General features: G+C 42.5%; 1 protein-coding gene across 1 annotated transcript; it reads left to right on the top strand.

Moving 5' to 3' along the window:
• The first annotated feature begins 1,226 nt into the window (after positions 1-1,226).
• LOC144600408 (ADP-ribosylation factor-like protein 6) lies at positions 1,227-22,219 on the top strand. The gene is made up of 7 exons (XM_078411999.1): positions 1,227-1,349; positions 6,527-6,588; positions 6,808-6,876; positions 11,321-11,415; positions 15,031-15,160; positions 18,562-18,617; positions 22,117-22,219. The coding sequence occupies exons 1-7, from the start codon at positions 1,227-1,229 to the stop codon at positions 22,146-22,148; spliced, it is 567 nt and encodes a 188-aa protein (XP_078268125.1). The 3' UTR covers positions 22,149-22,219.
• Positions 22,220-24,248: the final 2,029 nt, after the last annotated feature.

Genomic DNA, 24,248 nt, shown 5'->3' with positions numbered 1-24,248 from the left:
AAATGTGCCGTTACTTCTTTAATAATTGACTCCAGCATCTTCCCCACCACCGATGTCCGGCTAACTGGTCTATAATTCCCCGTTTTCCCTCTTGCTCCTTTCTTGAAAAGTGGGATAACATTAGCTACCCTCCAGTCCACAGGAACTGATCCTGAATCTGTAGAACATTGGAAAATGGTCACCAATGCGTCCACGATTTTCAAGTTCAAGTTCAAAACACTTTATTTGTCTTCGTGGGCAATTTACAAAGGCACGTAGATGAGTACAAAAACTATTAGGGGAGGGGAGGGGGATTCCCGTATCTCTGATTCCTGTAAGCAAGGGTGAGAACGTGAGCAGGCACTGCCAACTGGGAGTTGGCCGCTGATAATTGCGACTTATGGAAGCTGACTGTGCAGGCACACAGTGAGGCAAACACAATCACAGAAGTCATCAAACCGAGGCCGCAGATAAAGCAAAGGCCAGCAAACCTACACTTCAGTCTTTCTCTGCATAAAAATGTAGAAGAAAGGAACTGCAGATGCTGGTTTACACAAAAGGACACAAAGTGCTGGAGTAACTCAGCGGGTCAGGCAACCTCTTTGAAGACACGCATAGGTGGCGTTTCGTGTCTGAAGAAGAGTCCCGACCCGAAACGTCACATAGATTCTTCAGAGATGCTGCCTAATCCGCTGAGTTACTCATCCACTTTGTGTCATTTTTATCTGCACCGTGTGCCCGAGACCACCAGGCTGGGGTTGGGCCGCTGTGTTGTGCCAGAGGGGAGTTGAACATCAAAGTGTAGACCGTACTTCTGGAACAATACGTTGACTGCTTAATCTCCCAATTGGTCCATGGAGGAATCTCTGTACCGGTCAAAGCGACAACTCTCAAGTCTGGAATGGCGACTGCTCATCGAGATGCTGGGCTTGTCGTTGTAAGAAAGTGGAGGCAGTGTTATGTGAAAGATGAGCAGAGGGACACGCTGGCGGTCTGATTGCCATCGCGTGTTCCACGGAAGTAAATATCAATGTCGTCAAAATTGTTGGAGCGGAGCATGTAACTTATTTCCAGGTGTTGTTTGTACCAGGTTTGGAGTCCTCATAAATTCACAAATACCCCCCCACCCGACCTGTGGCACCGAGGTTGCATTTCACAGTTGCGTCACTGTAGGCTCACGCACAAGGGAGAGAGAGGTGCGGGACCGCAACCAAGTGGGACGTGAGCCATTATCGCCCAGGTCAGCCATGGGCTTGTTAGATAAACTAGCTGCATGTCTGCGGCTGAGGCGCAAGGGCGTGAATATTCTTTGTTTGGGGCTGGATAACAGCGGCAAGAGCACCATCATCGACCTCTTGAAACCCGCCAGCGTGAGTACGAAAGAAATTCCTCACGCACGCATTAAACTCCCCTTCCTTCGTGTGTTGTGATTGATTAATGGCCCGCCCCATGAGTAGGTAATTCATTGTTTCCAGTAGATAATAACATATAACTAGCACTGGATGAAATAACATTTCAAGAATTGTCTGACAACTCAACAACTTTTAGTTTAATAGTCTGGAGTGTACTCTCGAGACACGAATTGAGCGCTCTCATGTTTTGATCAGCATTGGATGCCCAAATTTTCCCTGATCGAGGAACATTTCCAAAAAATCTTGCCATTTCCTGGATAGTCTAAAACTAAAACGTTGTCCAACATTTTCTGTTTTATTCCAATGAACCTCCAGCATCATCTCTGCAAACTTCACAGACGAATAGCCTCTTCCCAAACTCTCTCTCTCTCTCTCTCTCTCTCTTCCCCCCCCCCCACACACACCACTGGCACCAACTTCTACGCGTCTCCTTCAGTGTGGGGAAGGCTCCTCCAATTGTCTGGTAAGGTTTCCCGCTGCCTGTAAGGAGAATTTGCCAGATTCCAAGAACAACTCTGCATCTATGGAAAGAAATGTCATTGATTTGTTTGGGCAGAATCTAACCGATGGTAGGTGGCAATGATGGCATAGATACAGCTGTTATCATGTTCATCAGTTGAGAACTTCTGAAAGCGTTTTAGTCCCCTCTTTCTGTTGCACCGCGACAACGGTGAAAAATGATCATCATGAAAACTGTTCAGCTCTAGGAACACTGTTTGTGCAAGCATAACTGCTGGATTTTCAAAATTGTATTGAAGAAGGCCTGCAAGAAGCAAGTGCTACTTGTCACCGATGCTGATAAAACAGATGCTGATACTGTTTTCCTAAAAATTCTCATTATCACACTGATCTGCTTGTCCTGACAGTAAAGTAAAACACTGGAGTACTGGAAAGCTTGGAAACATTAACTCCACTGTAAAGTGTGATTCTGAGAACTTCGAATTTCAATCCTCTTGGTTCCTTTGGATCACTTTTATATGTATTTGAGAACATTTCCTTATCCACCTAGTGGAAGACAGGAGCTAAACCACATGCTTGGTTTTTACACAAGTTCTTATCCATGGGCTTTCATGTCAATTGTGGGAATCTTGGATATTGCGAAAAGGTTAATTATGGGTTATCTGTGGTTCAGGCTTTGGGAACATATAACAGCATAGAAACGGGCCCTGTGGCCCACATTGCTGACCATGATGCTACTTTCACCAACACATTTGTCTGCACAGGATCTATATTTCTCAATGCCTTGCCTGCTCATTTCTGACTAAATGCCTCTCAAATGTTGCTATTGTAGTTGCTTCCACAACATCCCCTGTCAGTGAGTTCCAGGTATTTTCCAAACTCTGTAAAATGCTTTAAATCTCCTTTAAATATATCCCTCTTACTTTAAAGTCATGCTCTCCAGCATTTAATATTTGGAAGAAAAGACTGATTATCTATGCCTCTCAGAATTGGAGATGTCTATCAGGAAGCCCCTCAGCCTCCAAAGCTCCTGGGAAACCAATCCAAAATGGTTCAACCTCATAGCAAATACTCTCTAATCCAGGCAGTATCCTGGTGAACCTCTTTTGCACTCTCTCCAAAGCCTCCCAATCCTTCCTATAACACGGCAACTGGAACTGCACACAATTCTCCAGATTGGAACTAACCAAAGTTTTATAGTTACATCAATAGACAATAGGTGCAGGAGTGGGCCATTCGACCCATTGAGCCAGCACCGCCATTGAATGTGATCATGGCTGATTATCCACAATCAGTACCCCGTTCCTGCCCTCTCCCCGTACCCCCTGACTCTGCGAGCATTAAGAGCTCTATCTAACTCTCTCTTGAAAGCATTCAGAGAATTGGCCTCCATTGTCTTCTGAGGCACAGAATTCCACAGATTTACAACTCTCTGAGTGAAAAAGTTTTTCCTCATCTCCGTTCTAAAACTGTGGCCCCTGGTTCTGGACTCCCCCAACATTGGGAACATGTTTCCTGCCTCTAACGTGTCCAACCCCTTAATAATCTTATATGTTTCAATAAGATCCCCTCTCATCCTAAATTCCAGTGTATACAAGCCTAGTCACTCCAGTCTTTCAACATACGACTGTCCCGCCATTCTGGAAATTAACTTAGTGAAACTACGCTGCACTCTCAATAGCAAGAATGTCCTTCCTCAAATTTGGAGACCAAACCTGCACACAGTACTCCAGGTGTGGTCTCACTAGGGCCCTGTACAACTGCAGCAGGACCTCTTTGCTTCTATACTCAACTTCTCTTGTCATGAAGGCCAACATGCCATTAGCTTTCTTCACTGCCTGCTGTACCTGCATGCTTACTTTCAGTGACTGATGAACAAGGACACCCAGATCTCTATGTACTTCCCCTTTTCCGAACGACACCATTCAGATAATAATTTACCTACCTGTTCTTACCACCAAAGTGGATAACCACACATTTATCCGCATTAAACTCCATCTGCCATGCAACTGCCCACTCACAACCTGTCCAAGTCACCCTGCATCCTCATAGCATCCTCCTCACAGTTGACACTGCCACCCAGCTTTGTGTCATCTGCAAATTTGCTAATGTTACTTTTAATCCCTTCATCTAAGTCGTTAATGTATATTGTAAATAGTTGCGGTCCCAGCATCGAGCCTTGCGGTACCCCACTAGTCACTGCCTGCCATTCTGAAAGGGACCCGTTAATCCCTACTCTTTGTTTCCGATCTGTCAACCAATTTTCTATCCATGTCAGTACCCTGTGCTCTAATTTTGTCCACTAATCTCCAATGTGGGACCTTATCAAAGGCTTTCTAAAAGTCCAGGTACATCATGACCTCAATTTTTATATTTGGTGCCCTGACCGTTGCTAGTGAGTCTGCCATATGCCATCTTTACCATTCTATCTTCTTGTATAGAACAGAACATCAGGAACACAGGAACAAAGGGAGAAAAGCTTCAGATGCCAGTAGCATAGGATATATGGTTAGAGTATTACAGTGGAAACAAATATATTTTGAAACATTAGGATAGGACATCTCCCGTGCCTAGTATGATTGATTGGACTTTCTCTGAAATATGAGAACAGGAAATGATAATTCTTATATTGTGCAGGACTCGTATGCGAAGGCGAATCACAAATTGAAGGAAGCAGAGGAATGTGACCCAATGCAACCAAGGCTTATTATCACCTGTTTTCTCAAAATCTGGGTGCAGGTTTAGGGCAGGGTTCCGTTCCTGTGAATTGTTCGCAACCTGGTGTTTGGAATTTGGGATGGACCTGTATAGCTATTTTAAAATGTAAAATAATTTTTAATGGGGACAAAGATCAACAATATCATTAATCATGGTAGAAACGAATGTAGAAAAATAAGATGCTTTTTAGAATCATGGAGTCGCACGGAACAGAAAAGGGCCCTTCAGCCCATCACGACCATGCCATCCTTTGTACTCATCTACATTAATTACATTTGCCTGCATTGGGTCTACGGTCATCTATGCTTTGCTGTTCAAGTGTCTATTTAAATGTCTCTTAAACGTAGTGATTGTATGCAATTCTACCACTTCTACCATTCCTCAAGTGGCACATTCCAGATATCAACCACTTTGTTAAAAAAATATTTCCCTCAGGTCCACTTTAAAACTTCCTCTCATCTTAAACCTATGCCCTTTTGATTTGGATATTCCCACCTAAGGAAATCAATTCTGCCTGTTTACCCTATCTATGCCTCTTAAAAAATTATATGCATTCATCAGGTCCCAGGTATTTGGAATAGTATCAAAGCGCGAAGGGATTGATGGTAAATGGAAAAACACAAAATGTTGGAGTAAATCAGCAGGTCAGGCAGCATCCCTGGAGAACATGGATAGGTGACGTTCCGGGTCGGGATCCTTTTTCAGACTGATTCCAGGGGTGGGAGGAAAGAAAGCTGGAAGAGTAAAGGTGCAGGACAAAACAAAGCAGGTCATGTGAACAAAGGTGAGGGGGTTTTGAGAGGCAGATGGTTGGGAAAAGGCCAGAGATAACACACGTGAGGTGTGAGACAAAAGGATGAGAGTTACAAATTGTGAAGCTAGAGGATTGACAAGGTGTGAAATATGTAGCTAGGGAAAGGACAATAGTTGGAGGGGATGGGAGAAAAAGGTGCAAGGTTGAGAATGATCAGCCATGATCACATTGAATGGCGGTGCTGGCTCGAAGGGCCGAATGGCCTTCTCCTGCACCTATTTTCTATTGTCTATTGTCAGCTAAAGGTCGGGGGGGGGGGGGGGAGTTCAGGTAAGGGAGAGTTTATTGAGGAGAAAAGAGAAGGGGGTGTTTTGTAAAGTTTGAGAATTCAATATTCATACTACTGGATTTTAAGCCAGGTGGAATATGAGATGCAAAGTCTCCATCTTGCATGTGACATCACCCTTCCAATGAGACCCAAGAGAGAAAAATTATTATGGGAATGGGAAGGGGAGTTAAAATGGTTACAACCAGGAGTTACCGTAGGCCTTGGTAGACCGAGCGCAAGTGCTCGGCGAAACGGTTGCTGAGTCTACACTTGGCCTTGCTGATGTAAAGGAGGTCATATCAGGAACATCAGATGTAGTAGAATGGCCCCGACCCAAAATATCACTTACCCATGTTCTCCAGAAATCCTGCCTGACCCACTGAGTTACTTTAGCATTTTGTGCCTTTCCTTCGTAAACCAGCATCTGCAGTTCCTTGTTACTCCAATGATGGAAGGTGGTTTGTTAAAGGTTGTAATAAGAGAAGATGGTGAATAATAATGCTCTGTTTCCTAGAATTTTATTTGCAATTTGGTCATGTTCAATTAAATTTACGAAGACAGAAACATGTAAGAGTTCAACTGAACAGTGTCAGGGATAGCGGGAGGCTTTGGAATATGACCAGATGTGGGAACCCATGCTGATTAGTCATCTCTTTATCTCAAGTGTATCCACTGTGCTAGCCAGAAGAATTGATTTTGTATTGAGTGGAAAATGAATCGGGCCCCTGGTTTTATTTTTCAATAGGCAAGTTATTGTCGTATTGTAATTTCATTGAAATAGCTTTGCTATATCTGAACTGAAAACAAATGGATTGCTAAACTTAATTTGTATATTTCAATTGTTTGACATTGAACTTTAACCTTCTTATTTTTCAGGCAGAAGTCCAACACGTAACACCAACAGTTGGATTTAATGTAGAGAAATTCTCCACAGACAGGTATAACCAATTGACTTTCTACAGCACCAAATAAGAGGACAATTCTTCAACCAACAATAACACAAGCTTTTCTTTTTTTTTTCTCTGTACTTGCCCTCGCTATCTGCTCACAACTTCTGATGACAATTTGCTGGAATGGAGAAAAATAATCGCATTCACCAGATTACAGTGATTATTTGTACTTTCTTATCTTCACTTAAATTTCTCAATTAATTGCAGGTTGTCCTTTACAGTGTTTGACATGTCAGGCCAGGGAAGATACAGAAACCTTTGGGAATATTACTATAAGTAAGTCATCAGTAAATAATGTGCTATATATAGCACCTGAATGACATTGTGTGTTTTGTACAGAAACTGTTCACGATGTATTTACATATTTGTGAGTTATCAAAAATCGTGCACAATGGATGGAGAAAAGATAAAAAGGAAAAGAGAGCAAGATTTAAAAGGGAGGGAGAAGCTGGGATTGGTACTTGGAATGTGATGGGAGAGAGAAAAGGTAAACCTAGGACAAAAAGCTGGTATCACAAAATGTTGGAGTAACTCAGCGGGTCAGGCAGCATATCATATCATATCATATATATACAGACGGAAACAGGCCTTTTCGGCCCTCCAAGTCCGTGCCGCCCAGTGATCCCCGTACATTAACACTATCCTACACCCACTAGGGACAATTTTTACATTTACATTTACCCAGCCAATTAACCTACATACCTGTACGTCTTTGGAGTGTGGGAGGAAACCGAAGATCTCGGAGAAAACCCACGCAGGTCACGGGGAGAACGTACAAACTCCTTACAGTGCAGCACCCGTAGTCAGGATCGAACCTGAGTCTCCGGCGCTGCATTCGCTGTAAAGCAGCAACTCTACCGCTGCGCTACCGTGCCGCCATCTCAGGAGAGAAGGAATGGGTGACGTTTCGGGTCGAGACCCTTCTTCAGACTGATGTCAGGGGAGGGGATGGGACAAAGATAAGATGTAGTGGGAGACAGGAAGACAGTGGGAGAACTGGGAAGGGGAGGGACAGGGGAACTATCTGAAGTTGGAGAAATCAATGTTCATACCGCTGGGGTGTAAGCTGCCCAAGTGAAATATGAGACGCTGTTCCTCCAATTTGCAGTGGGCCTCACTATGACAATTGGAGGAGGCCCACGACAGAAAGGTCAGACTGGGAGTGGGAGGGGAAGTTGAAGTGCTGAGCCACCAGGAGATCAGGTTGGTTAAGGCAGACTGAGCGAAGGTGTTGAGCGAAACGATTGCCGAGCCTGCGTTTGGTCTCGCCGATGTAGTGAAGTTGACACCTGGAACAGCGGATACAATAGATGAGGTTGGAGGAGGTGCAGGTGAACCTCTGTCTCACCTGGAAAGACTGTTTGGGTCCTTGGATGGAGTCGAGGGGGGAGGTAACGGGACAGGTATTGCATCTCCTGCGGTTCCTGGGGAAAGTACCTGGGGAGGGGTTGTTTTGGGTGGGAAGGGACGAGTGGACCAGGGAGTTACGGAGGGAACGGTGTCTGCGGAAAGCAGAAAGGGGAGGAAATGGGAAGATGTGGCCAATAGTGGGATCCCGTTGGAGGCGACGGAAATGTCGGAGGGTAACTTGTTGTATATGCTGGCTGATGGGGTGGAAGGTGAGGACAAGGGGAACTATGCTTGTTACGAATGGGGAGAGGGGGAGAAAGAGCAGAACTGCGGGATATAGAAGAGGCCCTCGAGAGAGCCTCATCTATAATGGAAGAGGGGAACCCCCGTTTCCTAAAGAATGAGGACATCCCTGATGCCCTAGTATGAAACATCTCATCCTGGGCCCAATTGAGATTCTGAGATACAATTTGATTACTTCAGCTACTCTTTTTGTAGGATGGTGTATGTCCAGAAAGTGGAAAGTAGTAATGAGACAAATATCAGTTTGACTTGGCTAAGGTGAATGACAACTGAATGGCAGAAATTGTTGGGAAGATTGTTTGGTTAAGTTAAAAGGTAAAATGTAGTCATGATATAAACTTGAATAGCTGGAGGAACAGTGTACCTTTGAATGGAGATTTTATGGCTACTAAAGAAAAGAATAAGATAGTTTTGTTTTAAATTATTTATGTTTGCAATATTTTGTTTTAGGTGATTTTTGGGTGTTTTTTATTGCTTCTGTTTTAATTTGTTCTTAACAGAGCTTGAATGTCAGAGACATTCAGATATATTGTAAAATATGATAGCTTTGGCTGCTGGCCAAATTGGAGGGTGGGTTTTTATGGATGGGATTTGTGGTGTCCTGTCCACATGACCCAAAAATGTCATGTGAAGCCATGGATATATGCCAGGCAAAGTCTTTATGGATGAGCATAAAGTGAGCACAGCATCAAGGACAGGTGGCAAATCTAACCCAACAAAATGCAGCCAGCTTTTAGGGCTGTTTTAAAAAAAAAAAAAAGAGATACTGATCAAGGTTTGATGGGGCCAGGGAATTTGGGAGTTTAGACTTGGGAGGTAACATTTTGGTAATTAGTCATCTGAACTGATATTTTTAAAATCAAAATGTTTCCCTTTTACAAAAATAATTAATCATAATCCAGCAGGCTTTGGAAAACAGAGAGCAAGTGTTCGGCAAGGCCTGCTGGATCTCCCGGTTGCATGCCAAGAGCTGCATGATTTCTCGGTTGCTAACCATTTCAACTCCCCTTTCCCATTCCCCTACCAATTTTTCTGTCCTCAGCCCCCTCCAGGTAAGGTAGCTTACAACAACAATATGAACATTGAATTCTTCAAATTCAAGTAATGCCCCCACATCCTCTTTTCCTTCCATTTTATTTCCTCCTCTTTCCCCTACCCATTATCCTCTTCCGTCCACATCCCTCCCTCTGGTTTTGCATTTCATTTTACATCTTCTTTCCTTGCCTAACACCCTTTTTTCTCCATTTTACTTCCAGTCTTTGTCACATACTCCAAATCAAATTCCCCTCACCTGTTTTCCGCTATCACTTAGAAACATAGAAAATAGTGCAGGAGGAGGAGGCCATTTGGCCCTTCGAGCCAGCACCGTCATTAGTTGTGATCATGGTGATCATCCATAATCAGTAACCTGTACCTGCCTTCTCCCCATATACCTTGATTCCACTAGCCCTTAGAGCTCTAACTAGCTCTCTTTTAAATTCATCCAGTGAATTGGCCGTTATTGCCTTCTGTGGCAGAGAATTCCACAAATTCACAACTCTGGGTGAAAAAGTTTTTTCTCACCTCAGTTTTAAATGCCCTCCCCTTTATTCTTAGACTATGGGCCCTGGTACTGGACTCCCCCAACATTGGGAACATTTTTCCTGCATCTAGCTTGTCCAGTCCTTTAATAATTTTATACGTGTCTATAAGATCCCCTCTCATCCTTCTAAACTCCAGTGAATATAAGCCCAGTCTTTCCAATCTTTCCTCATATGACAGTCCCGCCATCCCGGGGATTAACCTCGTGAACCTATGCTGCACTGCCTCAATAGCAAGGATGTCCTTCCTCAAATTAGGAGACCAAAACTGCACACAATACTCCAGATGTGGTCTCACCAGGGCCCTTTACAACTGCAGAAGAACCTGTTTGCTCCTATACTCAAATCCTCTCGTTATGAAGGCCAACATGCCATTAGCCTTCTTCACTGCCTGCAGTACCTGCACACTTACTTGCCAGACTTTGTCCTGTCCTCACCTCTCTTTTTCAGTTTTTCCCCCTACCCCATCAGTCTGAAGAAGGGACCCGAACTGAAATGTCTCCCAATCATTCCCTCCCTAGATGCTGCCTAACTTGCTGATTTCCTCAAGCACTTTGTGTTTTGCTCATCATTCCAGCATTGGCAGTCTCTTGTGTCTCATTAATACAAACTTGACTTATGTTTCGGCTTTGTGGTTTCCAAGTCAGTTGCATAGTCTTAGTTGATCGTTTAATACTTATATGATTAGATATCATAAGAAGTTGAATAAGGTTGGAGCCATCAAGTTGTGCTCCATTCCTGTGCAAGAAAGGAACTGCAGATGCTGGTTCACACCGAAGATAGCCACAAAATGCTGGAGTAACTCAGCGAGACTGGGAGCATCTCTGGATAGAGGGAATGGGTGGCGTTTCGGGTCGAGACCCTTCTTCAGACTGAGAGTCAGGGGAGAGGGAGACAAAGAGATAAGGAAGTGTAAGGTATGAAAAAGACATTGAAGGGGTTGCAGCTCAAGGAAAATGTAGAATAGATCATTGTTAGCAAGGAGAAGTTGACAATGTAGCAGACAGAGATAACATTTAATCAGAGGGACAGATTGGGACAATCTCTGTATGCTTTGTTGTCACCTTTGCCTAGCTAACAATGATCTATTCTACATTTTCCTTGAGCTCCATCCCCTTTGATGTCTTGTTTTCACACCTTACACTTCATTATCTCTGTGTCTCCCACTCTGACTCTGTCTGTCGAAGGGTCCCGACCCAAAATGTAACCCATTGCTTCTAACCAGAGATGCTCCCTGTCCCGCTGAGTTACTCCAGCATTTTGTGTGCTCCATTTCTGTGGTCCTTCCTATAGAATAAAACATTTACCAGGCAATATCGTTTTGCTTCAGTTATAACATGATGCTCTTTGATGCATTAATGATTTGTACCATGGATAACGTCAGTAAGTGCTTTATGATTAACAATGGCCAAAATTATTACATGATATTATTTATTTATGAATAAATCAGTACTGTTTGGTTGCTAAAACCTTTGTTTTCATTGCAGGGATGCTCACGCCATTATTTTTGTCATTGACAGTGTGGATAGACTGAGGATTTCTGTGGTGAAAGAAGAATTGAACACCCTTCTTATTCATCCAGGTAATAAAGGAATCGGGTATTTGTGTGTATGGTACATAATGTAGAAAACCCCCCTCTAATTATCCTTGAGAAGGAAATGGTGAGCTTCCTTCTTGATAACTATTGTTCTAATAGTCATGGAGTCAAACGGCATGGAAATAGGCCCTTTGGCCCAACTTGCCCATGCCAACCAAGATGCCCCGTCTCCACTAGGCCCTTTTACCTTTGTTTGGCCCATATCCTTCTAAACCTTTCCTATCCATGAAACTGTCCAAATTGGACACATTAGAGGCAGGAAACATGTTCCCAATGTTGGGGGAGTCCAGAACAAGGGGCCACAGTTTAAGAATAAGGGGTAGGCCATTTAGAACGGAGATGAGGAAGAACTTTTTCAGTCAGAGAGTGGTGAAGGTGTGGAATTCTCTGCCTCAGAAGGCAGTGGAGGCCAGTTCGTTGGATGCTTTCAAGAGAGAGCTGGATAGAGCTCTTAAGGATAGCGGAGTGAGGGGGTATGGGGAGAAGGCAGGAACGGGGTACTGATTGAGAGTGATCAGCCATGATCGCATTGAATGGCGGTGCTGGCTCGAAGGGCTGAATGGCCTACTCCTGCACCTATTGTCTATTGTCTATTGTCTTTTAAATGCTGTGATAGTACCTGCCTCAACTACCTCCTCTGGCAGCTATCTTACCCTATCTATTTCCCTCATGATCTCATACACCTCTATAAGATCTCCCCACATCCTCCTGCGTTTCAAGGAATAAAGTCATAGTCTGCTCAAACTTTCCCATTAACTCATGACCCTGAGTTCAGGCAACATCCTTCTAAATCTTCTCTGCATCCTTTCCAGCTTACCATCTTTCCAACGTCACCCATTCTTTCTCTCCAGAGATGCTGCCTGACCCGCTGAGTTACTCCAGCATCTTGTGTCTACCTTTGATTTAAACCAGCATCTGCAGTTTTCTTTTCTACTAATATGCAAGGGCAGTTTGAGATTAAGAAGAAGGAGGTGTTCGTGCTCTTGAGCAGCATTACGGTGGATAAATCCCCAGGACCTAATGGGATTTGTCCCATCTTATTGGGTGAGGCAAGAGAGTAGATTACCGGAGCCTCAACAAAGTCACAGGTGGGGTCCTTGGAAGTAAGATAGACAGGTTGGTCTGTAGGTTTGTGAGGAAGGATGTCAAGGTACAGGGCAAGATTAGCAAGTTTGCTGATGATACAAAAGTTAGTGGTTTTGCAGATAGTGAAGATAGTTGTGAAAGATTGCAGCAGGATCTGAATCAATTGGCCAGGTGGGCGGAGGGATGGTTGATGGAATTTAATACAGAAAAATGTGAGGTGTTGCATTTTGGGACATCGAACAAGGGCAGGACCTATACAGTAAATGTTCGGCCTCTGGCTGGTGTTGTGGAGCAGAGAGATCAAGTAGTACAGGTGCTTGGTTCCTTGAAGATGAAGTCAAATTATGCAATTAATGGCATGACTCTCAAAAGCGTTGATGTATAGAGGGCCCCAAGTCCATAACTTCCTGAAACACAGGTAGATGGAGCAGTAAAGAAGGTATGTGGTATGCTTGCCTTCATGGGTCCGGGCATTGAGTATAAGAGACAGGATGTCATGATACAGCTTTCTAGGACTTTATTCAGGCCAGATTTGGAATATTGTGTGTAGTTCTGGTCGCCCCTTTACATGAAGGATGTGAAGGCTTTGGAAAGGATGCAGAGGAGGTTTACCACAATATTAGGGAGAGGCTGGACTGATGTGGAATGTTTTTTGTAGAATGCCGGAGATTGCTGAGAGACCTGATAGAAATATATAAATTTATGAGAGGTATAGATGGGGTAGACAGTCAGAATTACTTTCCCAGGATGGAAAATTTAAATACTAGAGGGCATAGGTTTAAGCCGAAAGGGCCAAACTTTAAAGGAGAAATGTGGGGCAACGTTTTTTACACAGGGGGTGGTGAGTGCTTGGAACATTCTGTGAGGATTGGTGGTTGAGGCAGATAGGATACTGGCATTTAAGAGGCTTTTGAATAGGCATGTGAATATGTCAAGAATGGAGGATATGGATTATGCGTAGCTAGATAAGAGATGGTCTTGGCAGCATGCTTGGTCCAGATATTGTGGGTTGAAGGCCTGTTCTTGTGCTTTACTGTTGTATGTTCTATGATTTATTTTTCCTCTCAGAACAATTCTGAAGTATTATTTGATTCATTTCACTGAGGCAATGATTCCTTAGCTTTTACAAATTTTTGCCAGTTGTATTTCAGCCCTTGGTGTGAAACTTGCTGTTTTTACCTTTTACCTCTTTAATTTAAATTCTCTTGCTCTGTTTCACTCTGGTGCTTATTGATCTGCCTGATGACTAGCATCGGTCACCATCTAACATTCCCTCTTTGCAACAAAATGCATATTTGTGGCTTTTGGGTAAGTTTCAGTGGTGATTATATTGGTACATGAACAAAACACATTTAAGGTTTAGTGTGCAATTTAGCAGCCAAATTTAGCAAGAATTGTGTTTAGAATGTACAACTTATTCTAAACCCCCACACCCCTAAATATGATGTCAGAAATCGGAGGTGTAAAGGGACTTGGGAGTGCTGGTGCAGGACTCCCAAAAAGTTAATTTGCAAATTGAATCGGTAGTAAGGAAGGCAAATTCAATGCTAGCATTTATATCAAGAGGACTGAATACAAAAACACAGATGTAATGCTGAGGCTCTATAAGGCGCTGGCCAGGCCGCATTTGGAGTACTGGGAGCAAATTTGGGCCCCATATCTGAGGAAGGATGTACTGGCTCTGGAGAGGGTCCAGAGGAGGTTTATAAGAATGATTCCAGGAATGAGTGGGTTAGCAATATGATGAGCATTTGACAGCACTGGGCCTCGACTCGCTGGAGTTTAGAAGGTTGAAGGGGACCTCATTGAAACTTACAGAATATTGAAAGGCATGGATCGAGTGGCTGTGGAAAGGATGTTTCCACTGGGACCAAAGGTCAAAGCCTCAGAATTAAAGGGCGCTCTTTTAGAAAGGAGGTGAAGAGGAACTTCTTTAATCAGAGGGTAGTTAGTCTGTGGAACTCATTGCCATAGAGGGCTATGGAGGCATAGTCTGTGGATATTTTTAAGGCAGAGATCGACAAATTCTTGATTAGAACGGGTGTCAAGGGTTATGGAGAGAAGGCAGGAAAATGGGATTCGGAGGCAGAGATCAGTCGACTCGATGGGCCAAATGGCCTAATTCTACTCCTACAACTTGTAAACTTGTGATGTATATTATTATGATGTGCAGCAAGATCAAGGCTGTTTCTTTCCTCAATCCTCTCATTGACCCAATCTGTGGATCCTCAGTAATTGAACACCCGCAGCCATCTGGAGTAGAGAATTCCAAAGATTCACAATTCTCACGGATAAAGAAATTTCTCCTCGTTTCTAGCCTATGTACCAACATCCATTCTTGAGACTATGCGGTCCCGCAACTACAGCTCCATCTCCTTCCTCTTCACTCTCATGTTCTTTCCTAGTTTTGTATATTCTCATGTTTTATAAAAGGATATTATGGTCCTATTCTCATTTGCTGCACACAAATGTATTTGCATGAAACTGTAAAGAACACCAATTTTTTACCTGCAGATGTCAAACACAGTCGAACCCCAATCCTCTTTTTTGCAAATAAAATGGATCTGAAAGATGTTATGTCAACAGATACACTGACCAAGATTTTGAAACTTTATGACATCCAGAACAAACCTTGGTTTATATGGTAGGTGAAAACTGAATTGTAATGAAAGTGATCATAACTGATCCTGTATTGATTGTTTTTATTAATATGGAATGTTCTTCCACATTTTAATATCGATAAAATATATACATACCAATCTTGAATATGTATAGTGGCACAGCTTGTAGAGCTGCTACCTCAGTGCCTGACCTTGGGTGTTGACTGGTGGGCTAAAGGACCTGTTTACATGCTGTATCGCTAAATTATATATATGTAATTGGCAGGAAAGGATAGATTAAATTTAAAGGCAGCTTTCATTTTATAGGAGATTATGGAGCTTGATTTTTCCAAGATAAAGTCAGACATGATGGGAAAAGATTTTGTCGTGTTGAAAGTCAAAAGGGTTGTACTGTAAGTCTTAAGTTTGCTTCATGATGGCACGTAAGGCTCGATCTAATCAATAGGTCCATAGTGGCGCCAATTTCAATGCAGAACAGTGTCAAAGAAGGCTGTGTCGTTGCACCCAATGATTTGCTGTCTTTCTCACTGCATTGTTGCACATGACCTTTCATAAATTCTTCACTTGAGTGAAACTAATCAATGAGATTTGTGGTGAACTGTTCAACCTACATTGCCTTAATGATAGAACTAAGGGCAGAACAACAGAGTAAACAAGCTGCAATGAGCCGATGACAATTATGTTTGCGCATGTTTGGATGCCAAGATTCCAGTCATTGACAACTTGTTTGTAAACATATAAGAGGATGATCCTGACATTCAATATCTACAAAGAAAAGCTTACTAATCTGGTCGCACTGTGCAATACATGAAGGAAAATTAAATTTTGTGGCTGTCATGGAATGTGTGTCCAAGATATAATAAGTGGGAAAGAAATAAGTTTAAATGGTTTGACTGTCCTTTATTCTTACATGCTTCATTTCTTTATTATTACATGGTCATTCATGCTTTAACTCATCTGCCGTAAAAATCCTCAAACATATATATGCTATGATTTAACCATTTAAATCAGCCTCTCACATTGACCCTTTTAAAATTTGTGGTCATTCAAAGCTTTCATGCCCATCTCTCAACTTATATTTTGTTGTTTTCATTCATCACACCATCAACCTGTAGTTACTTATTGATTTTAAAACTTCCTTTCTTGTTTCTAAGTCCTTGCATATCCTCAGCTCTTCCTGTCTCTAGAACCTGTCGTACTCTAAACTATTAGATATCTTCACTCTTTCAGGTCTGCGTCTTGAACAACTCGGGTATTAATGACCATGTCTTTGCCTGCCAAAGTCCTTTTGCTCCGAAATACATTTCCTAAACTACTCTACATCTCTAACATTATCTCCATCAAAAAAAGAACACTCCTTTCACTAATCTACTCTATGGTAATTTTTGTTTGCTTGTCCTCATGAGGTTTATCATCAGATTATGTTTGTAAATGAAAGAGTGAACTGTATGGAATGCTTGATTATGTTAATGACACGATAGAAGTTGCTTGAGTGAAATCTTATTTTCAAAAACAATATATAAAGCTTTTGCTTCATTGATTTTAATACACTTTCCCTGATCCACAAGAGACAGAGATGTCTTTTGTAGATCAGAACATATTGTAGAAGGTAGTCTGAGGTTGCAGAGATTTATTGATGTGTTGGTGAAATAGACTGAGAAATAGCAAATGGAGTTAAATCCAGACAAATGTGAGGGGATGCTTAAATGAGATAGGATATCCATCATGAATGGTAAGGTCTTGGGGAGTATTAAGGATCAGAGGGACCCTGGAGTCCAGGTCCATAGATACTTGAAGATGACAATACGTAGATAATGTGGTTAGGAAGGAAGCTGGAATATTGGCCTTCATTTAACACTGAAGTGGGAAAGTTATGCTACAATATAAAACCTAGGTCGACTCCAGCTGGAGTACTACATCTAGATCTGGTCATTGAGGTTTTGGAAGGACATGATAGTGTTGGAGAGGATGCAAAGGAAATACACCAGGATGGTGCCTGGGATGGACCAATTCAATTATGAAGGGTCTGAAGAAGTTGATCTTTTCTCTGTGGAACAGAGGAGGTTAAGAGAGGACATGATTGAGGTAGAAAAATTATGAGTGGTATCGATAGGCTAGAATGCAGAAAACCTTTTCTGCATAACAAAGGTAGATAAAACCAGAGGACATATGTTTAGGGTTGTGGGGGAGGGGAGAGAGATTTAGAGGAGCCTCTTCACCCAGAGAGTGATAAGTGCCTGAATAGCACTGCATGAGAGAGTGGTTGAAGCTGGGTCACTGACAGGATTCAAGAAGTAACCGGATGAAAACTTGAATTGCTTGGGCAGAGAGAGCTATGGACCTAGTGCTGGGCAATGGGATTAATATAACAGTATAACAGAACTTTATTGTCATTCGGTATAAACACCGAACAAAATTTCAGCAGTCACAAGACACAGCAAAAAAGAAAAGAACACAGGACACATGACCCCAACACCAACATCCATCACAGTGACTCCAAACACCCCCTCACTGTGATGGAAGGCAACAAAACTTCCACTCTCATCCCCCCCGCGCCCACGGACAGGCAGCTCGATCCCTACCGAGGCAACCGACACGCACAGCCCCTGCAAGGGGATGGAAGGCCCCGCGGCCGAGCCGCACCAGGCACTGTAACGTCCCGCGGCTGAGCCGCGCCGGCGATGTTAAGTCCAGCGGCCGAGCCGCGCCGGGCGATGGAAGGCACCGCGGCCGCTGCTAAGTCCTGCGGCCGAGCCGCACCGGACACTGAAACGTCCCGCGGCCAAGCCGCGCCGGCGATGTTAAGTCCAGCGGCCGAGCCGCACTGGACACTGGAACGTCCCGCAGCCGAGCCGCGCCGGCGATGTTAAGTCCAGCGGCCGAGCCGCACCGGGCACTGAAACGTCCCGCAGCCGAGCCGCGCCGGCGATGTTAAGTTCCGCAGCCGAGCCGCACCGGGCACTGAAACGTCCCGCAGCCGAGCCGCGCCGGCGATGTTAAGTCCAGCGGCCGAGCCGCACCGGGCACTGAAACGTCCCGCAGCCGAGCCGGCGATGTTAAGTCTAGCGGCCGAGCTGGAAGGCCCCGCGGGCGATGGAAGGCCCCGCGGCCGAGCTGCGCCCCGGGGAAGAGACCCAATAAAAGAAAGGTTTCCCCCCCCACACCCCCCACACATACACAGCCAAAAACAGAAACAAAAACCATCCCAACACCGACACACACAAAAAAAAAGACAAACAGACTGCCAGAGAGCCGCAGCCATTAGGCGTAGCCACACGTGACCGGAGCCAAGTCCCTATTGTAGGGTGTCCACCGGTCATCGAGGATGAGTTGGGCCACATGACCTGCTTCCATGCTGTGTAATTCTATGATCAGGAAAAGACTATAAACATCATTGTCATTTCCATATATTTATTTTTTGTAGTCCTAGCAGTGCTGTGACAGGGGAGGGAATTCAAGAAGGAATACAATGGCTACAAGGTAAGAATTGAGGTATCAACTTATCAAGGTACTTTATCAAGGTATTTTCATTTTCATTTTTAATAACAGTTGGATAAATGATATTGTGATTTATGCAAGTAGAAAGAGCGACTTGGAAACAAGACAAAATAATTCTGCACTAGTTGTCCTGTGCAGGAGTGGGTGTGCAGTATTGTCTTACGAGATAAGGCAAGTTTTATAGTCTCAGCAGAGAATCTATACCCTACATTATTATAATCTTAAATAGTGATGTGGAGCAATTAGTTTCATGATTTTCTGGGCACGCTTTAATGGAAGGATATTGTATGGATATGGAAAAACCACAAACCAAAGAATGACATTGTGGGTAGATCTTCTTTTGTCTTTTTAAGCAATGTGATTCAGGGAAACTGAAGAATTGATAAACATGTAAAAAAAAAGTATGAATAGAATAGACATACAAAATAATCAATTAACCTCTTAACTTAACCTATATTATCCTTCCACTCATTATCTGATCATTGCACCCCATGTACGGTGCCACTATTTCAGTCTTACCACCTATTTCCCATCCCAAAGTATTGTGAAGCATTTATTTTAAAGGTTGATCAGTGTAATTTTAGCAGAAACAGTACCACTGACCTGAGTTAATAACTTATTTTTGTGGCATCTTGACTTATGTTGGCAGATATTCTGAAATTGAGACCTTAATGTACTGGTGGGTTGACTGCTCTATTTGTGAACAGCAAATGAAGCAGTCCATGCATACTGCAAGGCCTCAACAATGTTCAGCATGATGAGGCCTGGCATTAGTGTCAAATAATATTTGAACCACAAAATGTCCAGGCAGTAGCCATCAAACACAAATGGAAACCTACCAACCTCCCTCGATATTCAATGGTATTACCATTACTGAGCTCTCTTTCATCAATATCTTGCAGATCACCATCAACCAGAAACTCAATTGAACCAGCCGCATAAACTGAGGTCACAAGGGTGGGTCAGAGCTGGACATCCTGCAGGGAGTGATCTTTCCGCCATCAGCAAAACTAAAAAGGAATGATGAAATACTCTTTGCTCAGCTCGAAATGTGTTCTGCTAATAACACTTCAACACTTCGGGACAAACTAGCAGATGACTGGCACTCCATACAGCTCCCTATATATTTGTTCCCCCCACTGCCAGTGCACCATGACTGCAGTGTGTGCCATTTACACAATGCACTGCATTTACTTACATAAGCTACTCTGACAGCACCTCTCAAATCAAAGACCTCTACCAAAAAGAATGACAGTGGTAGCAGGTGAATGGGAACATCACCACCTACATGTTTCCCTTTAAGTTGTACACCATCCTGATCTAAAAAAAACAACTTATTTTGCTCCTCATGATTGCAGGAACTATGTCCTCGCAATCCCTACCTAATGGTATTGTAGCTGTTTAAGAAGGAAACTCACCAACATCTTCTCAAAGCCAGTTCAGATTGGCAATAAATATTGTCCCATGCTGCTCACACCCCAAATAATGAATACATTAATAGAAAACCTTAAGACAATTAGCAAATCATAAATAGTTTGACACATTCCCAAAAGATTGCTTGGGCATTTCATGTTCCTGTTCCAGTTCCAGTCCATGCCTCCTCTCTTCTTTCCACTTTATTCATTTCTTCTGTCTGTGTGTATTGATAAATCTAGTTTAGCAAATATTAAAAATTTGGAATCTGAGATTCAGTAGGACAGTTTAACTACCTTGTTACATTTCATGTATATGATTACGAACTAGATTATGAAAATTTTCATGTGGGCCATTGCATCAAATTGATTTTACTATTTTTACGATTAAGATTTGGGAGGTGTTAATCGGAACTGAGAGTCTTAGCAAGTGTGTTACACACACACATATACACAGTAAAGCATTTTCATATCACACTTGCACACATTTAAAGAAAGTAATTGTCTTCCTGTCTTCTTGGGTGAGATAACATACTGTAAGTTTGCATATACCAGAAATTTGGGAGACCTTTATCACCTATGCTTCTGACCCAGCCGACTTCCAGACGGAGGAGGTGAATTTGGAAACGACTTGGTTTTGCTGGTTATTATTTCCAAACACTACGATTCCTCTCTGGATGATGTAAATGTGCTGCAAATATTTAATTAAGATCTTATATTTTACAGTAATTATTGGTAGAGTTGCTCTGTAAATTCCAACTCCAGGTCCACATTTCCCTTTCTGAAATCATCTATTCCATGTGAGAATTCCCTAACTTAAATGCAAGTCAAAAATGATCGGGTTTATGTTGCAGGTTTGAGGAAATTCATAATTTAATGTCACTAAGTTGGAGCGCCAAATAAGTGTGATGCATCTTGTCAAGCTGTAATTGAGTTATAAATCTCACAAATTAAAGCTGGGTTTTTGCTGGAAATATACAAAGATTTGGAACAATGGTATCTGAACGCAACAGATAAAGTGAGGATTGTCCCAAAAGAGTGCTGCCACACTCAGATTGAAGAGTTGAAATTCTACCCTTGATGCCTTTATTGGTTTTGAGTAAGATTAGTTGGAGTAATTATGTATTGTTACAAATTAAACACATCACCAAGAATTCCACAGGATTCAATTTTGGGAATGGCACTTCTTAATGAGTGCATTTAATTTTTTTTTTGCATTTGTCACTTATGTATGTATAATATTTTCCAGAACATATTTATTGTATAATTGCATTTATTTGAACAGTTTTGAGAATCACAATCTTCACCTTCATGCCCAATCACTGATTGGTTCTGAACACTTTTAGAAACTTGCACTATTTTTTTTGTAGTTGCATTAATTATTCAAAAGGCAAAATAACTTGAGTTTCGTTACTTGAACGATTTGATAAGATAAGGATTGAATGGAAGCGGATTAAGTTTGAATAATTTTTGTCTTCGTTTTGAAAGTGAAGTGGGACCCAGTATTTGTCTATATACTAAAACTCTAATTTGTTTGTTTGTTTGTTCCTGAAGTACAGCCAAAACGGTACACGATAGCGTGACAATTTTAGGCCCGCCATACCATCGTCCCTTTGGTGCTAATAGAAGAAGTTTAATTGAAATTGGTGTTATATTTTTAAAGTTATTCACATTTTAAAGTTTAAATCTATTTCCTAGGGGGGAGGGAGGGGGTGGAGGGAGGAGGGGAGGGAGGCAGGGGGAGGAGAGGGAGGGGGGATAAGGGGGTTGAGGGGGATGGAGTGGGGGGAGGGGAAGGGGGGGGAGGGGAAGGGGGGAGGGAAAGGGAGGGGAGTGGAAGGGGGGGTGGGAGCGGAAGGGGGAGTGGAGGGAGGGGGGAGAGAAGGGGGAGTGGAGGGAGGGAAGGGGGAGTGGGAGGAGGAGGGAGGGAGGGGGAGAGTGGGGGAGGAGAGGGTGCTGCACCAATGCCGGAGAGGTTTGGGCCCAACGGGTCCACTTGGTCTAGTATTCTTTTAAAAAGCTGAGCAAACATCCAGATCATTGTCCTGAAGCAGATTTATATTTTCCAGATAGCATCATCGAAGAAATGAAAAGGAAATAAACACATGGGTTGAGCTAAAGAAGCCAGAATTGATTGAAATTTATGCAAATCATTAATAAAATTCAACTCATTTGTATTATATTTATGCATTTATAAAAATAAATCACAATAGTACCATTTGTACATATTTAATGCCACAATTTGTATGTGGTAAGTGGCAATTTTATTTGCTGCAAACAGATTCCTGAAAACAGCCAGTTTATTCTTTGGAAACAGGCCCTTTGGCCCAACTTGCCCACACCAACCAACATGCCCCATCTACCTGCGTTTGGCCTATATCCCTCTAGTTTAGTTTAGAGATACAGCATGGAAACAGGCCCACTGAGTCCGCGCTGACCAGTGATCCCCGCACATTAACACCATCCTACACACTAGGGACAATTTACACATACACCAAGCCAATTAACCTACAAACCTGTACTTCTTTGGAATGTGGGAGGAAACTGAAGATCTCGGAGATAACCCACACGGTCACGGGAGAGGTCTGAAGAAGGGTCTCAACCCGAAACAAGTCTGAAGAAGGGTCTCGACCTGAAACGTCACCTATTCCTTCTCTCCCGAAATGCTGCCCGACCCGCTGAGTTACTCCAGCATTTTGTATTTACCTTCGATTTAAACCAGCATCTGCAGTTTTTTTTCCTTCACCCTTGAAAGACTTGGTCTTATCTCAGATTACAAATCCCATGTAAATAATTTCATGGGAAAAAAAAAAAGTTATTTTATTTAAATTCCAGGGAACTTTTCCCTAATTCGATTCAGCAAAGTTCATCAAAATGAAATTTTAACTTATTCTTTCCCACCTTGCAGCAGAAGCAATAATTCACTTGCAGTTCTAGTCAATCTTATGCATTTGGTGTTCACAACATTTAATACATTCATCTTTATATTAAAGAACCCAAATACAGATTTGGTGACTTTCCGACATACTAAGGAGCAGCAAGATGGTGTACATATCAAAGGATCCCTTAAATTAGCAGCATTAGGCAAAGAAAGGACACAGAATATTTGCTTTCTTAAGGTGAATCATAAAATATGAGGAGGGAGATTATGCTAAACTTTACAAAGCATTAGTTCGGCCACAGTTGGAGTATTTAATGCAGTTTTGGCACCACACAGTAGAAATGACGTGATCGGAGAGGGTGCAGAGGAGATTCAACACCATGTTGCTTGGGGTGGAGCATTTTAAGTATGTGGGTAAGTTTGATTACTGCAGAAAACTGCAGGTTCGCTGCAACTCTCAGTTCTTTTAAATTGAGGCTGAAGACTTTTCTGTTTGACGCTGCCTTTTATTAAATCAAATAATTATTCATTTCTTACACTGCACTGTAACTTTTTTCTTGTATTCTATACCTGTCTTATTCTATTTTAGCTTGTTTTTATTTTCTATTCTCTTTAATGACTGTTTTTAATTGCTTTTAATTGGTCTTCAATGTTTTATGTAAATCACTTTGAATTGCCTTGTTGCTGAAATGTGCGAAATAAAATAAACTTGCCTTGTCTTACAACTCGTGAGTTCACAAGGTAACCGTAAATTATCTGTCACTTTAATTCTTCTTTCTGCTGAGCTCTGTATTTGATCTCGACCCTGCCCAATGTAGTCCAAAGAACATAACCTCATCTTCCGTATAATACGTCACATCTTCGGAATTGGTTATTGAATATAACAATTTTAGATAACTAGCCTTTTATTGACCAGTTCTGATGCAACGTCAACCACCTGTAGCACTCACTCAGTTTTTCCTATCTCTGCCGATGCTATTTGATCTCTGGGTAATGTTAGTATTCTCTTTTTATATCAGATTTCTAGCATCTCTGCCTTTCACGGTTCCAGCATATGTATCCTACTTACTGCGATAGTTGCAAGTAGTTGCCATTTAGTCCTTGCTGGTTTTCTGCCTCGACCCGAAACGTCACCTATTCCTTTTCTCCAGAGATCCTGCCTGACCCGCTGAGTCACTCCGCTTTTTTTACCCCCAGAAATTCAAGTCCATTTGTCATTAAGCTATCCTGTGTGTGGGTTAAATCACTGTGACGTGTAACGTACACGACGCAAGTCCACGCAGTAACAAGGAGAACGTGGAAACTCCAGCACCAAACAGC

The sequence above is a fragment of the Rhinoraja longicauda genome, chromosome 15 (genome assembly GCF_053455715.1).
Source record: "Rhinoraja longicauda isolate Sanriku21f chromosome 15, sRhiLon1.1, whole genome shotgun sequence".
NCBI classification, from domain to species: Eukaryota; Metazoa; Chordata; class Chondrichthyes; order Rajiformes; family Arhynchobatidae; genus Rhinoraja; species Rhinoraja longicauda.
Note: the sequence above shows the minus strand (reverse complement) of the source record. Positions and strands in the feature narration are given on the sequence as shown.

Coding starts and splice junctions, on each gene's coding strand:
- LOC144600408 (XM_078411999.1), top strand. CDS start 1,227: ATGGGCTTGTTAGATAAACTAGCTGCATGTCTGCGGCTGAGGCGCAAG. Junction 6,877..11,320: donor CTTTGGGAATATTACTATAA/GTAAGTCATCAG, acceptor TTTTCATTGCAG/GGATGCTCACGCCATTATTT. Junction 18,618..22,116: donor AGGAATACAATGGCTACAAG/GTAAGAATTGAG, acceptor TATATTTTCCAG/ATAGCATCATCGAAGAAATG.